Source organism: Parasteatoda tepidariorum, chromosome 4, assembly GCF_982258835.1.
Source record: "Parasteatoda tepidariorum strain Cologne lab strain chromosome 4, Ptep-v5.0, whole genome shotgun sequence".
Taxonomy (NCBI): Eukaryota; Metazoa; Arthropoda; class Arachnida; order Araneae; family Theridiidae; genus Parasteatoda; species Parasteatoda tepidariorum.
In genome coordinates, this window is record NC_141758.1 from 39,678,604 (window position 1) to 39,703,027 (window position 24,424).

The 24,424-nt window shown below is 28.7% G+C and overlaps 1 protein-coding gene across 1 annotated transcript in view; it reads left to right on the plus strand.

Moving 5' to 3' along the window:
- Window positions 1–24,424, plus strand: part of LOC107448655 (BMP-binding endothelial regulator protein) — a 159,410-nt gene that overhangs the window by 61,334 nt on the left and 73,652 nt on the right. The window contains exon 2 of the mRNA XM_016063957.4: window positions 19,813–19,901. Coding sequence (XP_015919443.1) covers window positions 19,813–19,901 — 89 coding nt within the window. The remainder of the gene's footprint in view (window positions 1–19,812; window positions 19,902–24,424) is intronic.

The following is a 24,424-nucleotide window of genomic DNA, read 5'->3' on the forward strand; positions in this document are numbered from 1 at the left end:
GTTTCTATGCTTCTGATCCATAACAACAGTACACTGCTTACCATTGAATTAAAAACGTTAATTTTTGTATTTAGCATTCATTAAATTATTTGATCTGCAAATTTTTAAAAGGTTTTTGAAGCAAAATTGTGCTTTTGATATTCTTTCTTCTATTTCTACATCTGTTCCTTTCTTCCTACCAATAATTGTACCAAGGTAAATAAATTTTTCAACATCTATTTCGCCCCATTCAATTTTAACTGCACGTTTTGTTTTGCTATTTACTCTTATAGTCTTGGTTTTATTTTTATTTATTTTCCATCCAACATTTCCTCCATACTTTTCAAAAAAATAATTGTTTTGGATTGCAGATCAGGAAATTTTCTGGTAAATAAAATAATGTCATCCGCAAAATCCAGGTCTCTTAATGTGTTGGAAAAGTTTTATCGAATTTCTCTTTTTTTTAAAATTTAATTTAATTATTTTTAAAATCTTGAATTGTACTTTTCATTATCCGATCAATTATTATTATCAACAATAACTCTGAAATCACACATCCCTGTTTGACACCAATCTCAATGGCTAAGGACTCCGCCAAGTTTCCAAGCACCTCTACACAACACTAAATCGTAATAAAACGTCCAATATAAAGTAAGTGTTATCTCAAAAGTAAACTAAAAAAAAGTAAATGTTTTCTTCAATGGAGCTGAGGGTCGTGAGCTCAATCCTGGTACCCAACTTAACCACCGGCGGCTGAAAGACGCACGTAAAATCTGTCGTACGTTGGTTGTGGAGTGGAAGTTTGGAAAGAAGGGCCACAGCTCAGGTGCTGTCCATGTCGTATGACCGGGATCAAAATTACGTGGTATTCCCACTGTAAAGACTTTTAAACTTTCACACAAAAGACGATTCATCTGAATCTTAAATTAATTTATTTAAAGCTATGGATGCACATAACAAACATAATTGACGACGCATCACAGACAAAATTTGACATGGAAAAAACATTTTTCGATAACCGCCATCCATCTTTTTTATATTCTCGACACCACTCTCTTTTTGGAAACAAAACGAAACCTAAAAGAAAGTTTAGTGTGCCATCTAGTGGCCAGTTTCTTACACCACCAATACTGTTAAAAAAATAAGACCTAAATGTAGCATTTATTGCAAATTACATCTTTATTAGTTTAATTTGTAAACTTTACTGTTAACAGCTTCAAGTTAACTGTAAAAACTTGCAGGTACAGGGTTTGAGTTTATTTTTTGTGGATGTCCTGGTTTTCTCAATGAAGATATCTTTACTGTACTAGAATACCCATATAAACAACTTTCATGCGATCAAAAACTTAGTTTCTTATTTTGACCTATAAGATCTAACTTTCTAACTAACTGACTAACAGACCGGAGTCGGAGTTGAGCAAATTTTTCAACTCCGCCTACTGCAAAATTTCCTTCGATTTCAACTCCTTCTCCACAACCCTGATTAAAATAAACTAAATGAATAAATTCTTTGAGAAGAGGTCAAATACCGGAGATTATAAATTTGTTTACGCATGCCTAAATCGACCTTTTTGATACCTGCATTTTCAGATGAGTTTAAATTTCCGCAATTAAGGATTTTGATAAATCGGTCGACCCAAGATATCAGCATTTTCTGTACCCCCTTTCTTTTTAAAAACACAACATTCCTTACACTTCTTTAATGCGTTAGAAGGAAGTTGTGAACAGCATCCGGCTTGCACATTAAAAATAAAACTTTGCTTGATTTACCTTTTAAATATAATGGCCTCAGCCGATTGAGGTATATAGGAGATTATCTTGAAATTTCGCTAGCATTTAAACTCAATTTGTAGGAATGGTCATTTTAAGGTTAATTAATAGTTTGGGTTTAAATTTGTGAGCTAAATTAACTTAAGTTAACTTTGAATATTTTTTAAATGTTTGTAATAAACTCAGATTTTATTACCTTGATATTACAAAAATGCATATTTATTTATTACTGTAAAATGATTTTAAATGAATGAATGAAATGGTATTAGCTATACTCAAAAATTATAATTAATTGGCATTAGCTACTAAATGTATTTACGTATAGTCTCAACTTACACTATATGTTATAGGCCAGTGTTTCCCAAAGTGTGGTACGCGTACCCCTAGGGATACGGGAACAGTTTAGCGGGGGTACGCGTTCTTTTGCGAAATATCTTGCAACAAACGTAAATTTCAAAAAATTTTATATAAAAACAAAGCTAGCCATGAAAATTTACGATTACGTATTTTCCTATTGGCTATTTTTTGCAGAGTTATCAGTCAATAATTAGTGGTGTCAACAGACGGATGTGATTTTTACCTTTTGTGCAATTTTTTTATAGTATAAAATACATTCATTTTTTATAAGTGGTACACAGCGTTACGAAAAATCTGGAAAGGTACACAAAAGTCATAAGTTTGAGAAACACTGTTATAGGCTAATTGAAAAATACAGCTCTTTGTAAATATTGCCCGCATTATGCAACGCGCCGGGTGTGATACTATACAGCTATATTGTTTTTACGCAACGGAAACCGGTTTGTACTTGTTTATGTTCTTGTATCAATTGGTTAAATTCGACGATGTATATTATAAATTCTACGATTGGATAAATTAGACGATATATTATATAAATATAGAATATTTATTATATCAGGTATTATATCAGTATATTATAATAATTAGACAAAATTATTAGACGCACTTAGTGTTTTAATAATTGCATGTTTTGCACGAGTTTATATGCAATACTTATATGTTTAAACATACATGTAATGGTTTTTTTATACAGGATATTTTTTATGCACTTCCTATTTGTATTTATTTTTAACTTATTGCATTACAATGTTAACACGAACATAAACAAGTGCAAATCGGTTTCAGCCGTGTAAAAGCAATAATGCTGTATAGTATTACATGATAATTAAGACTTTACATAGAAGTTTAAAGTGCGTCGAATAATTTGGCGGAGGCTGTAAGAAGGATATGCGTGGCAAATTTCTCAATTAAGCTTATTTTCTTAGGCTTATTGTAATGAACTTTTAATTATGTTATTTAAAAAATCGGCAATCTAAAAAATATGGTCTCAATAGCTGTGCCAGGAAGGTGATCGAAAGTTTGGACCACTTAGTATTATTTTCCGCATATTTCTCCGTATCTTACTTTTACCTTAACTTACTTTTTAACCAAATCGAAAACAGTTATAAAAGCTTTAATCCAAAGATAACTCCCAGGGGTCTGTTTAGAAGAAATTTGGGTCCGTTAACGGACCCTTCACAAAATATCTTTTCATAAAAACGGACCCTTCACAAAATATTTTAACTTAAAAACGGACCCTTCACAAAATAATTTTTCTTTTAATCGGATCCTTCACAAATTTGTTTATCTTCATTATTATTTTGTTAATCGAATAAACCCTTTCCAGGGCAGAAAACAAGAAAGATGGATGCAAACGAATTAAGTTTTGTCTTCGGCAGACGATTCTTCCATTATTCGTCCGAAATTAATATTCTGCGTTCAGCAGTATAGGCTAAATACCAAATATTTGTATGTTGCATCTCTAATTTAGAAGCAGCAATTGTTGTTTATCTTTTAAAATTTAATTTTTTTAATTATAATTTTACAGTGTTGAGCATAATCTTGTATGTCTTTACAATTTAAAAACTCCTTGAAAAAGTTTTTTTTGTTGCAAAAACGGACCCTATTTGCACAAATTCATAAAAGCGGACTCTGGTTGAAAGAATGTGAGTAATTTGTTCACAATTTCACGAAAAACGGACCTTTCACAAAATGTCTGGACAGACCCCTGACTCCATGCAAAAAAGCTTTTAATAACGATTTACTATTTTTTATTATTTTATTTAATAATAGTCGAAAAAATTTTGAACTGAAAGGTATACATAATTTTAAGGAATGTAATTTTATATGGAAAAATATAAAATTTCAACGAAATAAGCCTAGTTCTAGTGAAACAAAATTTTAATTTTACAACTTTTTTTAAATTTCATAGCTTATTAACTATTTGAAGGATTAGGTTCAAATTTTTTATTTTGCCATTTAAAACAACATTCTTTAAAATGATGTAAACATTTGTATAACTAACAATTAGAACAGTTTTCGACTATTATTAAATAAGATCATAAAAAATAATGAATAGTTATTAAAAATTACTTTTTGAATGGAATTAGTGAAAGGAAATATAATGGAATTACTTTAACGAAATTAATAAACGAATTCTATAGTTGTGAGCAAAAGTTTTTCACTTGAAAAGTTCTCGAGGAAAATACGCAAAAAATATCATTAAAATTAAGGGGTCCGAACTTCCGGCCACTCTCCTGAACAAACAATTGGGACCATATTCCTCAGATTGCGGCTACCCCTATATTTTGAAAGTCAAAAATCCAATTCCGTCGGATTCAGAAAAAGTACACTTTTGTGAATAATTTCTTAGTTTAAAATATCGTCTGCGCGAAATAAATAGAATATTTAAGGTTAAGCCCTCGAACCACTTAAGATTGAGTCTTAATACTAGAAAATCTGATCATTAGATCAAAATATATTCAGGGTGTTCTGTTTTTTCTTCTTTGCTCACTGTACACCGACACAATTAATAAAGCGGAAAACATTTAAATTTCCTTTATTTATTATTATTTGTTGCCCTTCTCGGTGGCTTTACGTTATCAATTAAGGAAACGTAATTTCTTTCAGCCATCTCATGATAGTCAAAATTTACCACAATCAAAAACTTTCTCCGGTACTTCCCTTTGGGGGGGGGGGCGCAAAAACACATTTCGACAGTGCTCTTGTTAGTGTAATTGGTACCTAATAAAACAGCACAAAATACCACGAAGGCTAGTTTGCTCAATGCTTAATCTAAAGCCGGGATAGCCTGGTTGGTAGGGCACTGGGCCGATGTCCAAGAGTTCGTTGGTTCGATCCCCGCCGATCGATGACTCTCCGTGTAGTAAATGGTGACTGATGCACGTTAAATCTGTCGAGTCTCTAAGTCCTCCATGTTCCCATAACAAATCAATGCCTCTGGGGGTACTGATCCAAGAGTTTCCTTGTCTTCTGAATTGGTTCAAAATTACAAGACTGCGGAGTCGTAAACCCAAAATTGGGTCGGCAGTTCAGCGACGGATATAAAATAAAAAATAAAATAAAAATGCTTTATCTAAAAGTTCCCTTATCTTCTGTGTTGGTTTAAAAATTACAAGGCTACCGAGTTGAACATTAATTGCCGTAAATTCAAAATTGGATGGACCCCTTTAACGTCTGCTATAAAATAAAATATGAAATTGCCAAATTATTGAGGATTTATTGTTTAAAAAATGTAAGCATAAGTTATAGGTTTTTCATTAAAAAATATTTCAGATATGGTAATAATAAATTAAAGATCGCATTTTTATCACCCAAAATATTAATTCAGAGCATCTATCTGAAGTAGCCTTTATCAAATATATTTGCTATAATTTTTTTCTCCTTAGAAATATTTATGGTTTTAAAAATTGATGAATAAAATCAAAACATTTCTTTTTGACTTGCTAAATTGTTTCCTCAATGTCTATGTGCGCAGAATAAATAGCAACGAGGGGCACTCCTTTGAATTATGCTTTCGAACTGTTGGCGCTCGCCAATGCATCGTAATTCACTTTTTATATCCCAGGTAAGTCAAGGTTCTTGAGTGACCTTCGTTCTTTGAGAAAGTTTGGCGCGAGCGAACTCAAAACCGGAATAGCGAAGGATCAAGATGTTACGCCTTCCTAGCAAAAGAAGAAGATGAAGATGAAGTCGACACTAAAACATTTCTAGGTTTCGGATAAGAACCTTCCCGTTATCCGAAGCTTCGAAATCGATTTAAAAAAAAGACGCTTTTTTTTCGTTCTCGGCGTCTGTGTATAAGCAAATACTTTTAGTCATTTGGCTTTCTCAAAGTTTTAGATATTGTGCTCATTATTCGCGATCGCAACGCTCGAGTACGCCGTCTAGCGGGAGCCTGTAAATATCGGACATTAATTTATCACGTTTTCATTTAGTTCCATCAAAGTCATTGACTGAATCAGACGCCATTTCTTAGCAGCAAATAGGAAACAAAATTTCCCTAAGGAAAAGGCCGAAGAACTTGAAAAAAATCTCCAGAATATTAGTAAATCTTTCAGGAACAGAACACGCCAAACATTTGAAGAAAAATTCTTCAATAATTTTTAATTTCTATTATCAACAAACTTGCAACTGATGACTTTCGGATACTGTTACAGATGTGTGTATTAAGGTAAAATGCATTTCTTCTGTCTTCAATTCATTACGAATTAAAGTGAAGTCAACATTGCTTTCGTCATTCCAGTGAATAAATATGAATTCAGAACATACAGAATTGTAATAGTTATAGAATAGTATATATTTCTGTATCCATATAATTCGGAAAACAACAATAAAAAATTATCCAAGTTACTTGAAATAGTGCCATTTCTGCTGATTCTTAATTAATTTAAATGGTTTTCTTGGTAAGTTTTTTTTAATTTTGAAAGAATAAGTTCAACTAGAATTCAGCTATTCTGTTTTTAGCTACATATTCAAATTCATATCAATTATAAAATTTTGCTGTGTAGTATGTTATCTAAAAGTAATGAAGGTATAAACTATGTATCTATTATTTGAGAATAAAGTTTTCAAACAAGGAACTTATCATTTTGGAATTCTCCGGGAATCATAAATCAGGTAAGTGCAATGATTTTTACAATAAAAAATTTGCTTGTAAATATTTTTTTTTCATTTGATGATGGTTCTCTACACTACAGAATGGGTTTTTACGTCTGATTAAGAACTATAAGAATAATAAAAAAAGAAACAATATGAAAGTTTTTATTTCAATGTAAAGAATTCTTAAAATCGTTTTTTTATCCTAAGAATTCTTTATTTTCCGTTTTTTAGTTTATAATTTTTTGATAAAAATTGTTCTCAAAATACTTTTTTTGAAAAATTAAATGGTATAACATTATGTGTTTATGTATACTTCTTGTATATTCCAATGTTTGAAGTAATATGATTCAGAAAAGTATGGAATAAAAATTCGGTACTAACGTATTAACGCCACCGCCGCTACAGATTTGGCGGTTTTTAAGAGCCGCTAATCTACACTTAAAATTGTTGCGACAATTCATAAAATAAAACACTTTATTTAAAATCAAAATAGTTAATCGGATTTCGGTGGAAAATGAGCCGATATAGAGTTTAGCATAGATTCAAAACAATCATATCGCCATATGAACTCTGATGAATAAGATTCCAAATGAAATAACATTTCCAAAACGTACGTTTACCAAGATAAAGTTTTATGTTGTGGGAATTGGTACATTTTCGTTTTTTCGGTAAAATATTTCCCTCCTGAAAAAATAAAATTGCATCTTGTTTTGTTTTTGGCAAATCCCAAAGACGAATATTCGTAGCACTAAAAATGGCGACAAAAAAGAATTGTCTTTTTTTTTTTTTTTTTTTGTTTCGTCAGCATTCTTTATTTTACGTTTCTTAGTTTCTAAATAATGATTTTTATTGAAACTTGAAATTTTTTGATAAAAATTGTTGTCAAAAAACGTTGTTTACAAAATTAAATTTCATAAAATTATGAGGCTTATGTATACTTTTTGTTCATTTTAATTTTTGAACTAATATGATTCTTAAAACTATAGAATGTAAAGTTTAAATGGGCCTTTCATGTTATATCATTAAATTTAGTAATACTATTTCTCGGGCATTAGGTTTTAACTCTTATAAGAATATACATATTTTTTTCTGTTAATGTACAAATATTTTTCCGATGTGTTTTGGATGTTCCTTCTCTAATAAAAAGAGATACCATTTTGTTTTCGGTTGTATAAGAAAGAAGATCAAGCATTTTTCTTTTTTAAATTTAATAAGCCACATTAAAGAAGGAACGTTGCAATGCTACACGCTACATTAACGACGTCTCCAGAGTAACTGAATGACGGTTCATATAGAAATCGCAGGTAAGCGTCTCATACAACAACGCCCCCTATAGTTCGTTGCGATCGCGAATTGTTATTTTGCCAACATGATTACTTTTTGAAGTGATACTTCTTATGCGACTACCAACAAGGTTGCGTTAAACGTTTAACGCTACATTTTTATTGGCCGGGAAATCACGTGGTAGGATCCAGTTTTCCCTCATTCATTTCCATATTGTTTTGGTTCTCACTAGCATAAAAATAATAAAAGTATTGTTTTTCTATAAATATTTTTTTAGTTTGATTTGATACACATATAATTTAATAGGATAGTATTTTTTATTTTCAAATTTAGAGGATAACAATTGTAAACAATGAGTGAAAACAATCCCACGGACAATGCGACGGATTTAAGGTTATGTCAAGGTACGTCTCTTGTGAATATCAATTGATTGTTAGGTTTTCTCTTTTGAAATTACATTATGACGCATTCACATACATTATTAATACAAATACATTTTCCATGGCGAGACGATGAGGCAACCACAAGCTCTTCCACTGGTTCAAAAGGTCCACGAGGAAAAAATGCACAATATTACCGTTATTACAGAGCACGGAAGCGAGCGGAGCAGGAAAAAGAGTCGTTGAATAGAACTAGTGATCCTTCTACGACTGCTGATTCTTCTACAATTAACGTCGCAGTTTACGAAGTTTAACTTCTTCCGCGCGGAGGGACTCCACGCACTATTTTTTTTTTTTTTTTTAATATTTGCCTACCTAATTAATATTTTAAACGTTAGTTTTTAAAATTATAGCCCTTTGACACAGAATTTTTATTAAATTTATTTTTTCATACTTTTTATCTTATTATTTTGCATTAATTTAGGTCAAAATATGTGAAAAACATTATATTTAGCATTTTAATAATTTATGTTTATGAAATACAGTATGAAACACAGTTTTCTTTTTCTGCGTTTAAGTTAAAATCTTCCAAACACGGCTCACTTCCAAAAAAAAGAATTTTTCATCAAACTTGCAATTTTTTAGCATTTATTTAGGTTTAAGAGAAACAGTTATTCATCATTTAAATTCCTATCATTTAAAAATTCAAATACTGATAAATTTTTGAATATAAAAAAAATCGAACTACTCTTTTTGAATTTTAGTCTAAATATAATTCCGATAATCTAACAGATTTCTTCAGTAACTATTAGACTGTTTTTTTTTATAACTATGGCAATATATTTTAGCTTGTAATTAGAGCGTCAGAAAAAAATATATATAAAAGCAAAATCGATGTTTCATCTTCGCAAAGGGTTAAAATATGCGAATTCCTCACTCAGTTAGCCCGACTATAAAATACGAAATCTTCCCTCAGTTAGCCCAATTCTAAAAATATGAAGTCCACACTCAGCCCGACTATAAAAATACGAAATACTCACAGAATTTGTCGGGCTACGAAAGAGCACTGATAGATGCTTCAACTATTACATTTGACATCAATTTCAAAAATTGCTAACTATAAAAATATTAAAGATATAAAGTAATGCGCAACAATGTGCTTAGTACTTTTTATATGAATCTTTTACCAGTTCTTAGCTGATAACTATTTCATTCCAATCAGCTGTATTAAACAGTCACTCCTTTAAATAGGTGTTAGTGCCCAATTTCATCATTTTGTATGGTAAACCAGACTGTGTGAGAATGCAAGAAAATCCCTTATGGTAGATGGATCATGGATTAGAATCCTTTTTTTGTCGGGTTAAAAGTTGGAGGTTTTCGCGTCCATGTAACTCAATTAGCTCCATCAAAAAGGCACCAACGAATATTAGCTTGTTCCGATACTTGAACCAGGAGTTCACTTGTTTTCTGGGTTGGGCTCAAAATTAGAAGCCTACACATTGATGGAGCAGCTATTCAAAGGTGGGGATGAAATAAAAGTGTTTTGGCAAAATTATTTTTCACAAGACAAATGATCTAAGTCACCTGATTGCATTTCTGGTTCTCGAAAAAAGAACGTCAGTTTGAACTTCAATTTTGAAATTAATTAACGGTGATGTATCTCAGCTGCATATCGTTCGCTCTGCATCTGATAACAATTTTCAAGACTTTCTATATATATTAATTAACAACTTAAATTATAGACATTTGTTGGAAAGATTAAGGTTTTGAATAGGCAAACTCGTATTTGTAGTGCTTCTAAAGCGTCAAAATCCTTAATATACACCTTACCTACCTAATCTATCTAATAACTAGGATAATCCTTTAAAATGCAGAACCGAGAGTGACGTAATCAGCTATTTTTGTAATTTTCTAATTATTATATCTGGTTCTGTGATTTACACATCAACACATACATAGCTATACTTTGAACATATATCGTATCTTATTTTATCCTATTTAATCTTAATTTTATTATACCTCATTTTGTAAATTCATTCCACTAAAACTCACCTTTTACAAACAAAACCCCCAATAAGGATCAGCTTCGTGTACTGAAGTGAACAATTCAGTGCGTTGCAACATATTGTTAAAAAAATATTGAAAATATATATATTTCAATATATTGAATATTATATTGTAATCTTTGAATATATATTGTAATATATTGAATATATCTTGTAATCTTTGAATATATATTGTAATATATTGAAAATATTGTAAGCGCTTCGGTAAAAATTACCGAGCTTTTTGGTGTTCCCATAGTGCCAGAAACACGTTAAACTTAATCATATTTTGGTAGTTTTGACCAAACTTTTTTCTCAATGTAAATTTAAGCAATTTTAACTATGAAGCGCCTGATTTATTACAAATCCACAGCTATATATTTTTTTGTATAATGTGTCCTTTAGGCCGGAACTAAAATTTTAAAAGGACTTACGAAATAACAAACATTGAATTCCAAAATGGTTCAAATAATGCATTAAAAAGTAAGTGCATATAGGCAGATATCTGGTAAACAGTGCTCTGGGATATTAAGAAAGAAAACAAATAAAGCATAAATGAATATATTGGGAAAAAAAGTCCAAATTTAGATCAATTTACGAAAGCTGAAAGCCTAGCTATTATATTCAGGAGTTAAGGCAAAAACTAATCAGACTTGACTTGCATCTTGAGCCAACAAATTCATGGTTTTAAACATTTACAACTAATTTCGAAACTAAAATAATTCAAGGATTTATTTATTTACATCTTTTCAATCACACTAAACAATCATCATTTTTATGCATAAATTAATTTCTTTCCTCTGTAATTTAAAGTATATATGCGATTTAAGTGTGTTTGTTTTAGAGTATTTTTTCTGTATCATTATTTCCCCTCTGAAACGCAAAAGATTAAAGCTATTTTTTTAAATTGTTCAATGGCTTAATAGATGTAAACGTGTAATTTAATTTCGAAATTAACCTTGACCACTATCACCTATAATTGCAATAATTCCCAAACTCATACATTAACACATCGAAGATAAGAAATTTAAGAAGGCACTTCCTTCTCTACTTTAATCAGTTCACAACAATAATAATTTATACAAATACAATTTAAGAGAATCATTAGATATCGAAATCCGGTTCCGTATACATTTCCTATTTGTTTATATCCCCTTGTCCCCCTACTATTACAATGCAAGCACCTATTCTTTCAAGGCTGTTACTCGCATAAATTAAAAAGATCTAGAAGAATCCTAGATGAAACTAGTAACAGTTATTTCCAAGGAACAGTTATTTTTAAATCTGTAAAACGTATATGAGTAAATGCAAAGCAGTAATACCGTAATGAAGACATTTTTCGATTTTATGTCATTTGCTGAATTTTATTCCAGCAATGAAGAATTCTTTTCATTAACCCTTTGACACAGAATTATTATTACGCATATTTTTTTATACCTTTTTTCATTATTTTAGACAATTTTTAAGTCAAAATAAGTGAAGAAGTAAAATATTTAACAGTTATTTTTAAGTCTGTAAAACAAGTAAATGCAAAGCAAGTATTACCATAATGTAGACATTTTTCAATTTTATGTCATTTGCAGGAATTTTTTCCTGCAATGTAGAATTCTTTTCTTTAACCCTTTGACGCAGAATTATTATTACGCATATATTTTATACTTTTTTCATTATTTTAGATTAATTTAGGTCAAAATAAGTGAAAAAGTAATATATTTAACATTTATTTCTAAGGAACAGTTACTTTTAAGTCTGTAAAACAAGTAAATGCAAAGCAAGTATTACCATAATGTAGACATTTTTCAATTTTATGTCATTTGCAGGAATTTTTTCCTGCAATGTAGAATTCTTTTCCTTAACCCTTTGACGCAGAATTATTATTACGCATATATTTTATACTTTTTTCATTATTTTAGATTAATTTAGGTCAAAATAAGTGAAAAAGTAATATATTTAACATTTATTTCCAAGGAACAGTTACTTTTAAGTCTGTAAAACAAGTAAATGCAAAGCAAGTATTACCATAATGTAGACATTTTTCAATTTTATGTCATTTGCAGGAATTTTTTCCTGCAATGTAGAATTCTTTTCTTTAACCCTTTGACGCAGAATTATTATTACGCATATATTTTATACTTTTTTCATTATTTTAGATTAATTTAGGTCAAAATAAGTGAAAAAGTAATATATTTAACATTTATTTCCAAGGAACAGTTACTTTTAAGTCTGTAAAACAAGTAAATGCAAAGCAAGTATTACCATAATGTAGACAATTTTCAATTTTATGTCATTTGCAGGAATTTTTTCCTGCAATGTAGAATTCTTTTCTTTAACCCTTTGACGCAGAATTATTATTACGCATATATTTAATACTTTTTTCATTATTTTAGATTAATTTAGGTCAAAATAAGTGAAAAAGTAATATATTTAACAGTTATTTCCAAGGAACAGTTATTTTTAAGTCTGTAAAACAAGTAAATGCAAAGCAAGTATTACCATAATGTAGACAATTTTCAATTTTATGTCATTTGCAGAAATTTTTTCCAGCATTGTAGAATTCTTTTCTCTAACCCTTTGACACAGAATTATTATTACGCATATTTTTTATACTTTTTTCATTATTTTAGATTAATTTAGGTCAAAATAGGTGAAAAAGTAATATATTTAACAGTTATTTCCAAGGAACAGTTATTTTTAAGTCTGTAAAACAAGTAAATGCAAAGCAAGTATTACCATAATGTAGACATTTTTCAATTTTATGTCATTTGCAGAAATTTTTTCCAGCATTGTAGAATTCTTTTCTCTAACCCTTTGACACAGAATTATTATTACGCATATTTTTTATACTTTTTTCATTATTTTAGATTAATTTAGGCCAAAATAGGTGAAAAAGTAATATATTTAACAGTTATTTCCAAGGAACAGTTATTTTTAAGTCTGTAAAACAAGTAAATGCAAAGCAAGTATTACCATAATGTAGACATTTTTCAATTTTATGTCATTTGCAGAAATTTTTTCCAGCAATGTAGAATTCTTTTCTTTAGCCCTTCGACACAGAATTATTATTACACATATTTTGTTACGCATTTCTCACTATCTTAAATGAATTTAGATCAAAATAAGTGAAAAAGTAGTATATTTAACTTTTTATTAATTTCTGGTTCTAAAATACAGCATGAAACTTAAATACAGTCTTTTTCTGCGCGATAGGTAAAATCTTCTAAACACGACTCACTTCCAAACAATATTTTTTTTCAAATTTGCTCTTATTTGTAGTTATTTAAATCTAAGAAAAACTGTTATTCGTCATAAAAACGTGTTTAATTTAAAAAATCAATTATTGATAAATTTGTGATTTTCGATGAAAAACAAAAATTTAAACTACTTTTTTTAGATTTTAGTACAAATATAATTCCGGTAATCGAACGGAATTTATTAAGTAACTATTAGACTGTTGTTTTTTTTATAATTAGAAAATAAACAGACTATTTTTTTAAAATGTTTTGTAAAAGGGGTACGCCGAACTATTATTTAAAACGATTTAATTTTAAAATTGAAATTATAAGTTAAACTATTAAAGAAACGTTTATTCAAGTAAACTATTTTAGAAATGATTTAAAATATTACAAGCATAATTATTGTGCAGTTTTTAAAAACTAAAAAAATTTTAAAGTTTATTTTTATAAAAAAATAATAAGTGTCATGTTTTTAATTCTTAAGATTTTGAACTTAGTATTCATACATTTAAAACCTCATAATTTTTATTTTAATATAAATGTGTTGGCGTAATGTTATGCACCATTAAGCTCAATATAAAAAAAACATTAGAAAATAATTTTATATTATTATAAAATTGAACTGCTCTTTTAAAATGGAATAAAAAATCTTAGCAAAGATAATAAAGTAGCTACCGCTTTATACAGCTTTCGCTGAAAACTTATTACAGTGTTAATTAGCAACGCATTATCGTGCAAATCAATTTTTCTTAAAATTATATTACACGATATCAAATCTTCTATTTACCTATAATTATGGTTTCAGAAAATTCACACTGTATCAAAAAAACGTTTTCCATAATATATTGCAGTATTGTGCTATGCATCAACTATTACTTTTTATTTCTTTAAGTTGCAATTTCAATATTTCTTTTTTTCTTCGTTTTAACATGAAAATTTTATCTCGGAACCAAATGCACCAAAGGTTAACCAACAGGCTACTTAAAGTTTTTAAAATTAAATTTTTCTAAACTGAAATTTTCCGAAAATGTTAAAAATTTTAAGAATGAAAGCATGTTTAAAACTAATACGATATAGATATAGTTTGGAAAAAATACTAATTTCGCAATTTCTGTAAATTGTTGACATTTTTCCTTATTCTGAAGGGCCATTGAATATGGGATAGTAAGTTCTTAACGAACTGAGTCCTGAGCTCCAAAACCCATATGGTGAAGTGAGCGTAGTACGGTCCTCACTCTATGGTTCTCGTTGTACGATACGGTTGTCCTCAACGACTGATACCCTGATTCAGACGGTCATATTAACCAGGTTGTCAGTTTTATAGAGTTTACCGGAAATTCATAAATAGTTGCACAGTAAAAAATTCCGAATCAAATTACGATAAAAAGTAGGGGAGAGTGGGGTCAATTGTAACAGGGTACGGTTGTAACAGAGCAAATATTTCGAGTGTCGGGTTCTAGATTTGGTTCCTAGGTGGCGCACAAGGTGTATCTAATAAATTTACATGCACACCCCTGCTGGCAACCATTTTTATGAACTTTTGAAAGAGTTACATCACAAAAGATATTTTCACGCTACGTAAGTACTTTTTTTGGTATAAGAATATTATATTGTAACAAAGTAATTTTGTTTAAACAAATAAACATTAACCGAATATGTAAGTGGACACCTTAATTAACATTTCAAAAAAAGAAAGATTAGTTTTGTTAATTAACTAGCATTTTTTTTAGCAAATGAAGCTGAAATGGCGTCTTGGGGACGATTGTAACAATAAGTAAAGGGACGATTGTAACAGCTGAAAATAAATTATCTTATGTTTACAAACCATTACTTAACTCTTTAAGAACCACCAATAGTTTCCTATATCATTTTTATTATGTTGCATGTGCATTATTTTATTTGTCACCTTTCACAGCATAAATTAAAATTTTTAGCCCCTTGAAGTTAAAAGTTTAACCCTTTAGGTCTCTGCTCATTATTATTTTTACTCCTAAAATATCACTACCATTTTGATCAATGAAAAATATATCACAACTATGATAATATGTATAATTAACTATGTTTTAGTTGAATTTATGAACTGTTACAATTGACCCCGTAAGTGGGGACAATTGTAACAAGTGCACGACTGTCAAAAAATGTTAATAACTAATATAATAACATTTAAAATAAGATATTTATTTTTTTTCTCTAGTAGAGGATAGTCTACTTTACTCGTCTGTCAATTTATACTAATAATATATTAGATTTTTTGTTAGTTAAAAATAGTTAAGTAAAAAATGTTACATTTGACCCCACTCTCCCCTACTAATAGTCAGAGAGCCGATACTTTTTACGGTAAAATCTATTTTTACCAGAATATGTTGCAGAACAAAAAATCTGATATATTCGCAATTTTTGCCGTAAAACTAATGAATCCCGCTAAGAAATATTACTGTAAAAGTAACAAGTTGATATTTTATGGTAAAAATGAATTTTTCGGATGATGCACCCAAAATGCCGGTACTTCATAAAGTAATTTGATCCGGGATTTTTCTACCGTGTGGAAAAAACTAACATATGCAGTAGTGTATATAGTGAGTGTACATACGATTGTACGCAGTGAGCATTTTTATTTTAAATAAAATGTATGAATTGATAACCGATACAACATTGGTGAAACAGGTTGTATTAGAACATAAAGATTGTATGGTTGTATTAGAAAATAAAAACAATAAATATCCTTATATTTAGTCTATGGCATTTCCGTATATCATACTATTATATATCCGTCTATTATAAATTGTTGACATGTTTTGACAACAGGAAAAATAATGTTGATTTATTATGATTAAATGAAGCTTTTTTCACTTATTTCGACCATGAAATATGTCATATACGTATTTAGGATGTTACTCTATACCATGCCATCTTTTCGCAAATAATACGTTGTTTTCTGACAAAAACATGATTGTTACGTTCAATTACTATAGTCTTTAAAGAACAGTGAAATTCGAGTCGCAGAAATAAAAAGGCGTAGTTGGAAAATTGTTTCTCGCTGTATACCCGGACATCCTTGTGGCCGGATTGAAAAAAGGCTGACGGTTAAAGGTTACAAGCACACGTGGGGGGTGTTTCGGCAAGCATCATCGCTTGCATATTAAAGATGGTCAGGAGGAAGGCGTTGGTCCATCAACCGAATTCCAGACTGGTCGTAGAGGGTGGAATGTTAATAATGATATAAATTAGAAGAAACGCCAGTTAGTTATTTTTCTTGATGGAGTGGGACAGTTAAGTCTAGAAGACTGATTGTTTCTCATTTGACTCCAAGACACAGCATTGGTCAATGTTGATTAGCATAAAGGGCAATAACCAATTACAGTCAAGTATATGCTTAAATGCAGCTAATCAAATGTTGGCTTAAGGGTATGGTTTTTATATTAAAACTATTGCGTTTGTATGCGTATTTTGCATCTCATCAGAAGTAGTAACAAAAGACTTGATAGTTATTAAGGAGCTTTTCAAGCTGCTATAAAAACTTCTAGTCAACCTTAATTGGTCGTATTGCAGAATCTAAGAAAATGAATCAGCTTTAGGCTAAAAGATTCTTAAATCAAATTACCTAGGCTGCCTTTATACGATTTGTATGGATGGTTTACAGAATAAAGCTAAACGCGGGTAGTATTAGTGCGCGGAGAAAAAAAATTCTGGTAAAATTACCTCACTGGTTGGTAGTCACATTTCTGGTGAAAAACTCATAATTCTGGTTAATAAAAACAAAATAAGCGGTATTTAAACCATTCATTTGGTATATTTTTCCGTCTTTATAGTAATGGTTTGCCGAAAATTCTTATTTTTAAAGTTATAGTTCTTATTACCATTTAGTAAAAAATACCAAACTAAAAAATAAATCTAATGGAAAAAATTGATCTAAGATATCACGATAAAAGTACAAAATTTTACCATTTTATCGCATACTATGAAATCAGATTTTATTTTTAATTTTTTCTAAAATCATCACCAATACGTTTCGGTAAAAATTGTTGAGCATTATGGTGTTCCAATAGCAATTTTGCTATATTCTGATAGTTTTGACTATTTATTTTTTTTTCAGTTTGGCAAGAAAAAATATGAAGGCTTCCTGTTTACTATATCCTATTACTTTTGCCAACGAAACCAATTTCGAAGAGTTTTCTTTATCTATTACCATGTTATTTCTTTACAGACTATTTTTCTCTGACTTCTTAAACATTTAGAATGATTTCAAGTTAAGTACAAAAGACAATTTGATGTTTTTCTTAATGGTTATAACTTTCTAGAATATCGAGCCTGTTCCCACTTCATCTCGTAATGACATCTGTCAAGGGATACACCTATTATAAACTAGAATTAAGTAAAAATGTGAATATTAAAGTATTATAGATACAATATTAAAGTATTTATTAATGTTTCAAAATGTTTCATCTATAAAGAAGTCTCTATCAGTTAAAAATGCCTAAATGCTCCTTAAAAGTAGGCATACTAAAATTATTATTATAATTATTATTATTTATTTTTATTTATTTATTTTTATTTTGTTTATTTATTTTTATTTTATTTATTTATTTTTATTTATTTATTTTATTTCGTTCTTCATTTATTTATTTTTGGTGAAAAAGCTTCGAAATGCAGCATTGTTGAAATCTCTATTGCTTCATAAAAATTATTAAGTATGTAAAATCAACTGAAAAATTACTGTAAAAAACTTATTTTAATATTTTTGTTAGATTATTTTATTTAAAAAAATTGAAAAATCCTTAAAATTTAGAAATGCAATGCAAAAATAAAAAAACTGTCAAAATCTGAAATCATTTTAGGTTCCAAAATGAGAGTGTAGTTTAACAATTGTATTAATAAAATATTACTTTTATAACCTGTGTTCTTCTAGTCGGAATAAACTCTCGTTGCATGAAGAGTAACAGAGTTGTATAAAAGATTATGATGAAAAAACATTATTAAAAATGTTTAAAAAAAATTCATAACTCTACAAAAGTATTAATAATCAAAATAAAAGTTTAAACTACATGTAATAAAATATTTAGAATTACTTTACGTACTTCCAAAATTATCGATTTTAAAAAAAGGTAACCACTAGGGTTCTTTGCTATGTTGGCTTTGCTTGGTAAAAATTCAATCTATAAATTTTATAACATATTAATTAACATAAAAGCAAAAAAAAAAAAATAAGTCCTTTGGATATTTATAAATAGTTAAGTATAATTTACGACATTTCATAACAGTTTTGTATTATCATGATTTTTATTTATCTATTTTTTGCATTTTGCCAAAAGCTCGATTTTTCGCGTTTAAGAAAATGCATTTTTAAGAAAATGAACATAGTTCGAAATGCGCGTTTAAGAAAATGGACAAAACTCGATGCGAGTGTTTAAGAAAATGGACACAGCTCGACATGCATGTTTAAGAAAATGGATATAGCTCGATATGCGCATTTAAGAAAATGGAAATAGCTCGACATGCATTTTTAAGAAAATGAACATAGTTCGAAATGAGCGTTCAAGAAAATGGACTAAACTAGAGATGAGTGTTTAAGAAAATGGACACAGCTCGACATGCATTTTTAAGAAAATGGATATAGCTCTATATGCGCGTTTAAGAAAATGGACATAGCTCGACATGCATTTTTAAGAAAATGAACATAGCTCGAAATGCGTTTTTAAGAAAATAGATATAATTCAGTATATGTTTTTAATACAATGGATATAGCTCAGTATGCGTGTTCATGAAAATAATGTTTTGGACTGCGTTCATTTTCTTAAACATGCATTTTGCACTTAGTCCATTTTCTTAAACACGTATTTCGAGCCATGTTCATTTTCTAAAACAGGCTTTGAATTATATATATATATATATATAAACAATTCGTGAATGTTAGAATTCAATCAGAAATCAGAATTTGTTATTGAAACAATGCAGCTACATGAATCTCTTAAAAATTATTTGCAGTAACCTGTTTAATCACACTTTAAATCTCGCTCTCGTAACAGAATTTAAAATTTCTAAATAATTTATAGGTCGTTTAAATAAAAAAACACTTACGTTAAAAATTAAATTGAACTGTTCACAGTTGTTTATAGATATCGCAAGAAATAGCAAGATTATTAATGTTAATTTTCTATCATTTAGGATCTCCTGTATTCTGCGAAAAAGAAGGCGTAGAAGTTGAAGTTCCTTGGATTTCTTCGGATCCTTGCATTAGCTGCAAATGCCAAGCGGTATGATGACTTAACTCATTTCTATTTCTTACTTGAAATTTCCTTAAAGGCACAAAAATCTTAAACATTTTGGAAATTATTTTACAGAATTAAAAATCAATGCTGCTATTTTTATTTCAAATGGTAAAAAAATAACATCTTCTTAATTAGAACGTGAAGTAAAACTTAATTTCTCTTTTTTCTGTATTAATAAACTTTCAAACAACGATTAAATTTCGAACGCCTTTTCTTCTTTTTCATAAATTATGTTATCTTCTCTAATTAATTTTTAATTAATTATTTTTACGTACGTGTTCATAATACAGCCTATTGCATTGTGTATTTATGAATTTATTTATTATGTATTGCAGTATTAGGCATTCTTTTTTAAAACTTATTAGTCTACATAGTGCAACAGTTAGATGTAAATATTTTCCATCACACCATCTGCAGATAAGTTTTAAAACTTTTCCATGGTGTTACAGACTGATAAAGAGGTTTCTACTGCTGAACTTATGTGCACTGAGAAAAAAAAATATGGTCAAAACTATCAGAATATGGTTACATTTATCGCGTTTCTGGATCTATGAGAACAACAAAAAACTCGGTAATTTTTACCGAAGTGCTTTGGTGAGGATTTTGATAAAATTAAAAATAAAATATGGTTTTATAATAAGTGATAAAAATTGGTAAGTGTGGTAAAATTTGGCAATTTTATTATGAAACTTTGGAGCATGGCATAAAATTTATTTATTCGGTTAAAATTACCCTGCAGTTTTGTATCTTTTACTAAATGTGTGGTAATAAAAGCAGGAATCTTGAAAATCAGAATTTCCGGTAAACCATGGCCATATGAATGGAAAAACTAGCAAATCAATGGTTCAAATACCGCATATTTTGATTTTTAATAGCAGAATTGTGATTAAGTTGGAAAGATTAATTTTGAGCCCCTCTGTATTGAAAAATTATACCTTATAAATTTTTCCAAAAGTTTAAACATAATAATAAATGAGCTTTGAGCGTTTTTAAAAATATTTATTATTTTAGTTAATAAATAATAATTGACACTACACAGTAAAAAAAAAACATTACATTTGATGAATAAAAAGTATGAGTTACATTACTGTTCCAAATTTAAATGCTATTAAGCTACTTAATCTAATCTTCATATTTCTTATATGTTAAGTGCATTTAAAAGTATAGTTAATGTAACAGCTAATATTAGCGGGAAATTTCCATAACAAGCAACTTTTTTCTTACTACTACTTTATCATTTTATTTTTATAATATATTTTTGTATTATAATAAAATATTCTTTAAGTTAGTACTTCTGTCATTAATTTGATAGTAATATTTAAATTATTAAATCGCAAGTAATTAATTTATTTATCGACTTGTAAGTGGAACACATAATCATAACCGGACTTCCTTATTTGCCACAATATGTTCTAGGAAATAAATTTTAAACGACGTGATGTTGATAGTTAAAGTAAATAAACAAAATATAATTAAAAAAACGGAAAATAAAAAAATGCGTTTTCATTCATTTTATTTTAGTTGCACGCGCCAGTAAGACGTGCTATGCACGTGAAGATGGTTTCGTCACAAAATCGCCAACATTTTGTACGGTTGGAAGGAAAATGTCACAGGAATAAAAAAATATATTTTCTTGGCTCGTATCATTGAACCAGAAAATATTACCCCGATTTTTTTAAGTATGGAACACTTAACGCTTCGCCGGGAGTTGCGATCGAACATTTTTCAATGAGAGAATAAAAAGTATTGTCGAAACTACCAGAGTATGGTCAAATTTACTGTGCTTTTGACTTTATTGGAACGCCAAAAAGCTTGGTAATTTTTGTACAATTAACAGTAAAACATGGTTTTATAATAAGTGATAAATTTGATAAATGTGATAAAATTAGGTAATTCATCATGATACCTTAGAGCATGACATAAAAACTATTTATTCGGTTAAATTTGCTTTTTTAGTTTTGTATTTCTGACGTACTGTGTGGCAGTAAAAACTAGTTTTGAAAACTAGAATTTCTGATAAACCGTTACTTGTTGAACGGAAAAAATACCAAATTAATAGTTTAAATATCTTACATTTTGGTTTTATTAACCAGAATTATGCTGTTTTTTTTGTACCAGAAATGCCATTGCCATACAATCTGGTAATTTTACCAGAATTAATAATTTTATTTACTACTTTTGTTAACTTTTTTGATACAGTACAGAACCCGTTATCCAGAAATCCGAAAACCGAAAAACCAAAAAACCGGAACGAAGTTCGATAAATTTTCCCACCATTTAAAAAAAAAAAAATTTTTTTTCCTCATAAGATTTTTGGATTTTTCGTTCTTTTTTTAAAGATGTTTACCTTACCATCATTTTGGAAATAATCATTAGTGTATTACTTCATCGTTTTTTCTTCTTTTTAAGATTATTTCCAATTTTTTTTTTAGTTGGGTTTAACAATAAAAAAACGGCTTTTTGTAGCGATTCAGAAAACCGGAAAAATCAGTTGTCCGGAATATCGATGGTCCCGATCGTTCCGGATAATCGGTTCCCTACTGTACCATATTTGCTATGTATTTTTCTCATTTCAATAGTATTTAAGTTTTTGTTTGGTGATTTTTCTTTGGAAATGTTTTTACCCTTGCCGTTTATTTTAAATTATATTTCTACTTTTTTATTTTAATTATTTATTTTTTTATTATTTTTTGATGAAGCGAGCTGAAAGATTGATCTTATGAAAATTTAGTTACTATGTTTCGGAATAAAATTTAGAAAAAAAAAGAATTTTAATGAAAATACGAGTTTTATTTTTTTTAAATAAATTTCGATAAAATATTTCTCAATAAAAACTCAAATAAATGTCAATAAAAGCTGAAATAAATGTCAATAAAACTAAAATAAATGTAAATAAAAACAAATAAAATTCAATAAAAATCAAAATAAATGTCAAATTTCTTTTAATTATTTTCTATTATAAACTTTAAAAAGCCATTTAAAAAATTTTGAATTATTAAAAATATAAGCATAGACAATTGATTTTATTAAAAATAGAAAGAAAAAATAACGAAAGAAAGAAAAAAGAACTTTTTCCCGGGAAGCAAAACATGAAACAGACTTAAGTATTCTATGTAGATTTGAATTTAGATTTTATTTTTCTATTCAACTTTAAAAGAACTAGTGAAATACTAAATAGTCAGGAAATGATTCGTTGCCAATAAAAAAATTGATAACTGAAGTATATAAGTAATATTTCTGTTCTATTTAAAATACATTTCTTCAGCACCAATTCGCGATCGCAACGAACTATAGGGGGCGTTGTTGTATGAGACGCTTACCTGCGATTTCTATATGAACCGTCATTCAGTTACTCTGGAGACGTCGTTAATGTAGCGTGTAGCATTGCAACGTTCCTTCTTTAATGTGGCTTATTAAATTTAAAAAAGAAAAATGCTTGATCTTCTTTCTTATACAACCGAAAACAAAATGGTATCTCTTTTTATTAGAGAAGGAACATCCAAAACACATCGGAAAAATATTTGTACATTAACAGAAAAAAATATGTATATTCTTATAAGAGTTAAAACCTAATGCCCGAGAAATAGTATTACTAAATTTAATGATATAACATGAAAGGCCCATTTAAACTTTACATTCTATAGTTTTAAGAATCATATTAGTTCAAAAATTAAAATGAACAAAAAGTATACATAAGCCTCATAATTTTATGAAATTTAATTTTGTAAACAACGTTTTTTGACAACAATTTTTATCAAAAAATTTCAAGTTTCAATAAAAATCATTATTTAGAAACTAAGAAACGTAAAATAAAGAATGTTGACGAAACAAAAACAAAAAAAAAAGACAATTCTTTTTTGTCGCCATTTTTAGTGCTACGAATATTCGTCTTTGGGATTTGCCAAAAACAAAACAAGATGCAATTTTATTTTTTCAGGAGGGAAATATTTTACCGAAAAAACGAAAATGTACCAATTCCCACAACATAAAACTTTATCTTGGTAAACGTACGTTTTGGAAATGTTATTTCATTTGGAATCTTATTCATCAGAGTTCATATGGCGATATGATTGTTTTGAATCTATGCTAAACTCTATATCGGCTCATTTTCCACCGAAATCCGATTAACTATTTTGATTTTAAATAAAGTGTTTTATTTTATGAATTGTCGCAAAAATTTTAAGTGTAGATTGGCGGCTCTTAAAAACCGCCAAATCTGTAGCGGCGGTGGCGTTAATACGTTAGTACCGAATTTTTATTCCATACTTTCCTGAATCATATTATTTCAAACATTGGAATATACAAGAAGTATACATAAACACATAATGTTATACCATTTAATTTTTCAAAAGTATTTTGAGAACAATTTTAATCAAAAAATTATAAACTGAAAAACGGAAAATAAAGAATTCTTAGGATAAAAAAACGATTTTAAGAATTCTTTACATTGAAATAAAAACTTTCATATTGTTTCTTTTTTTATTATTCTTATAGTTCTTAATCAGACG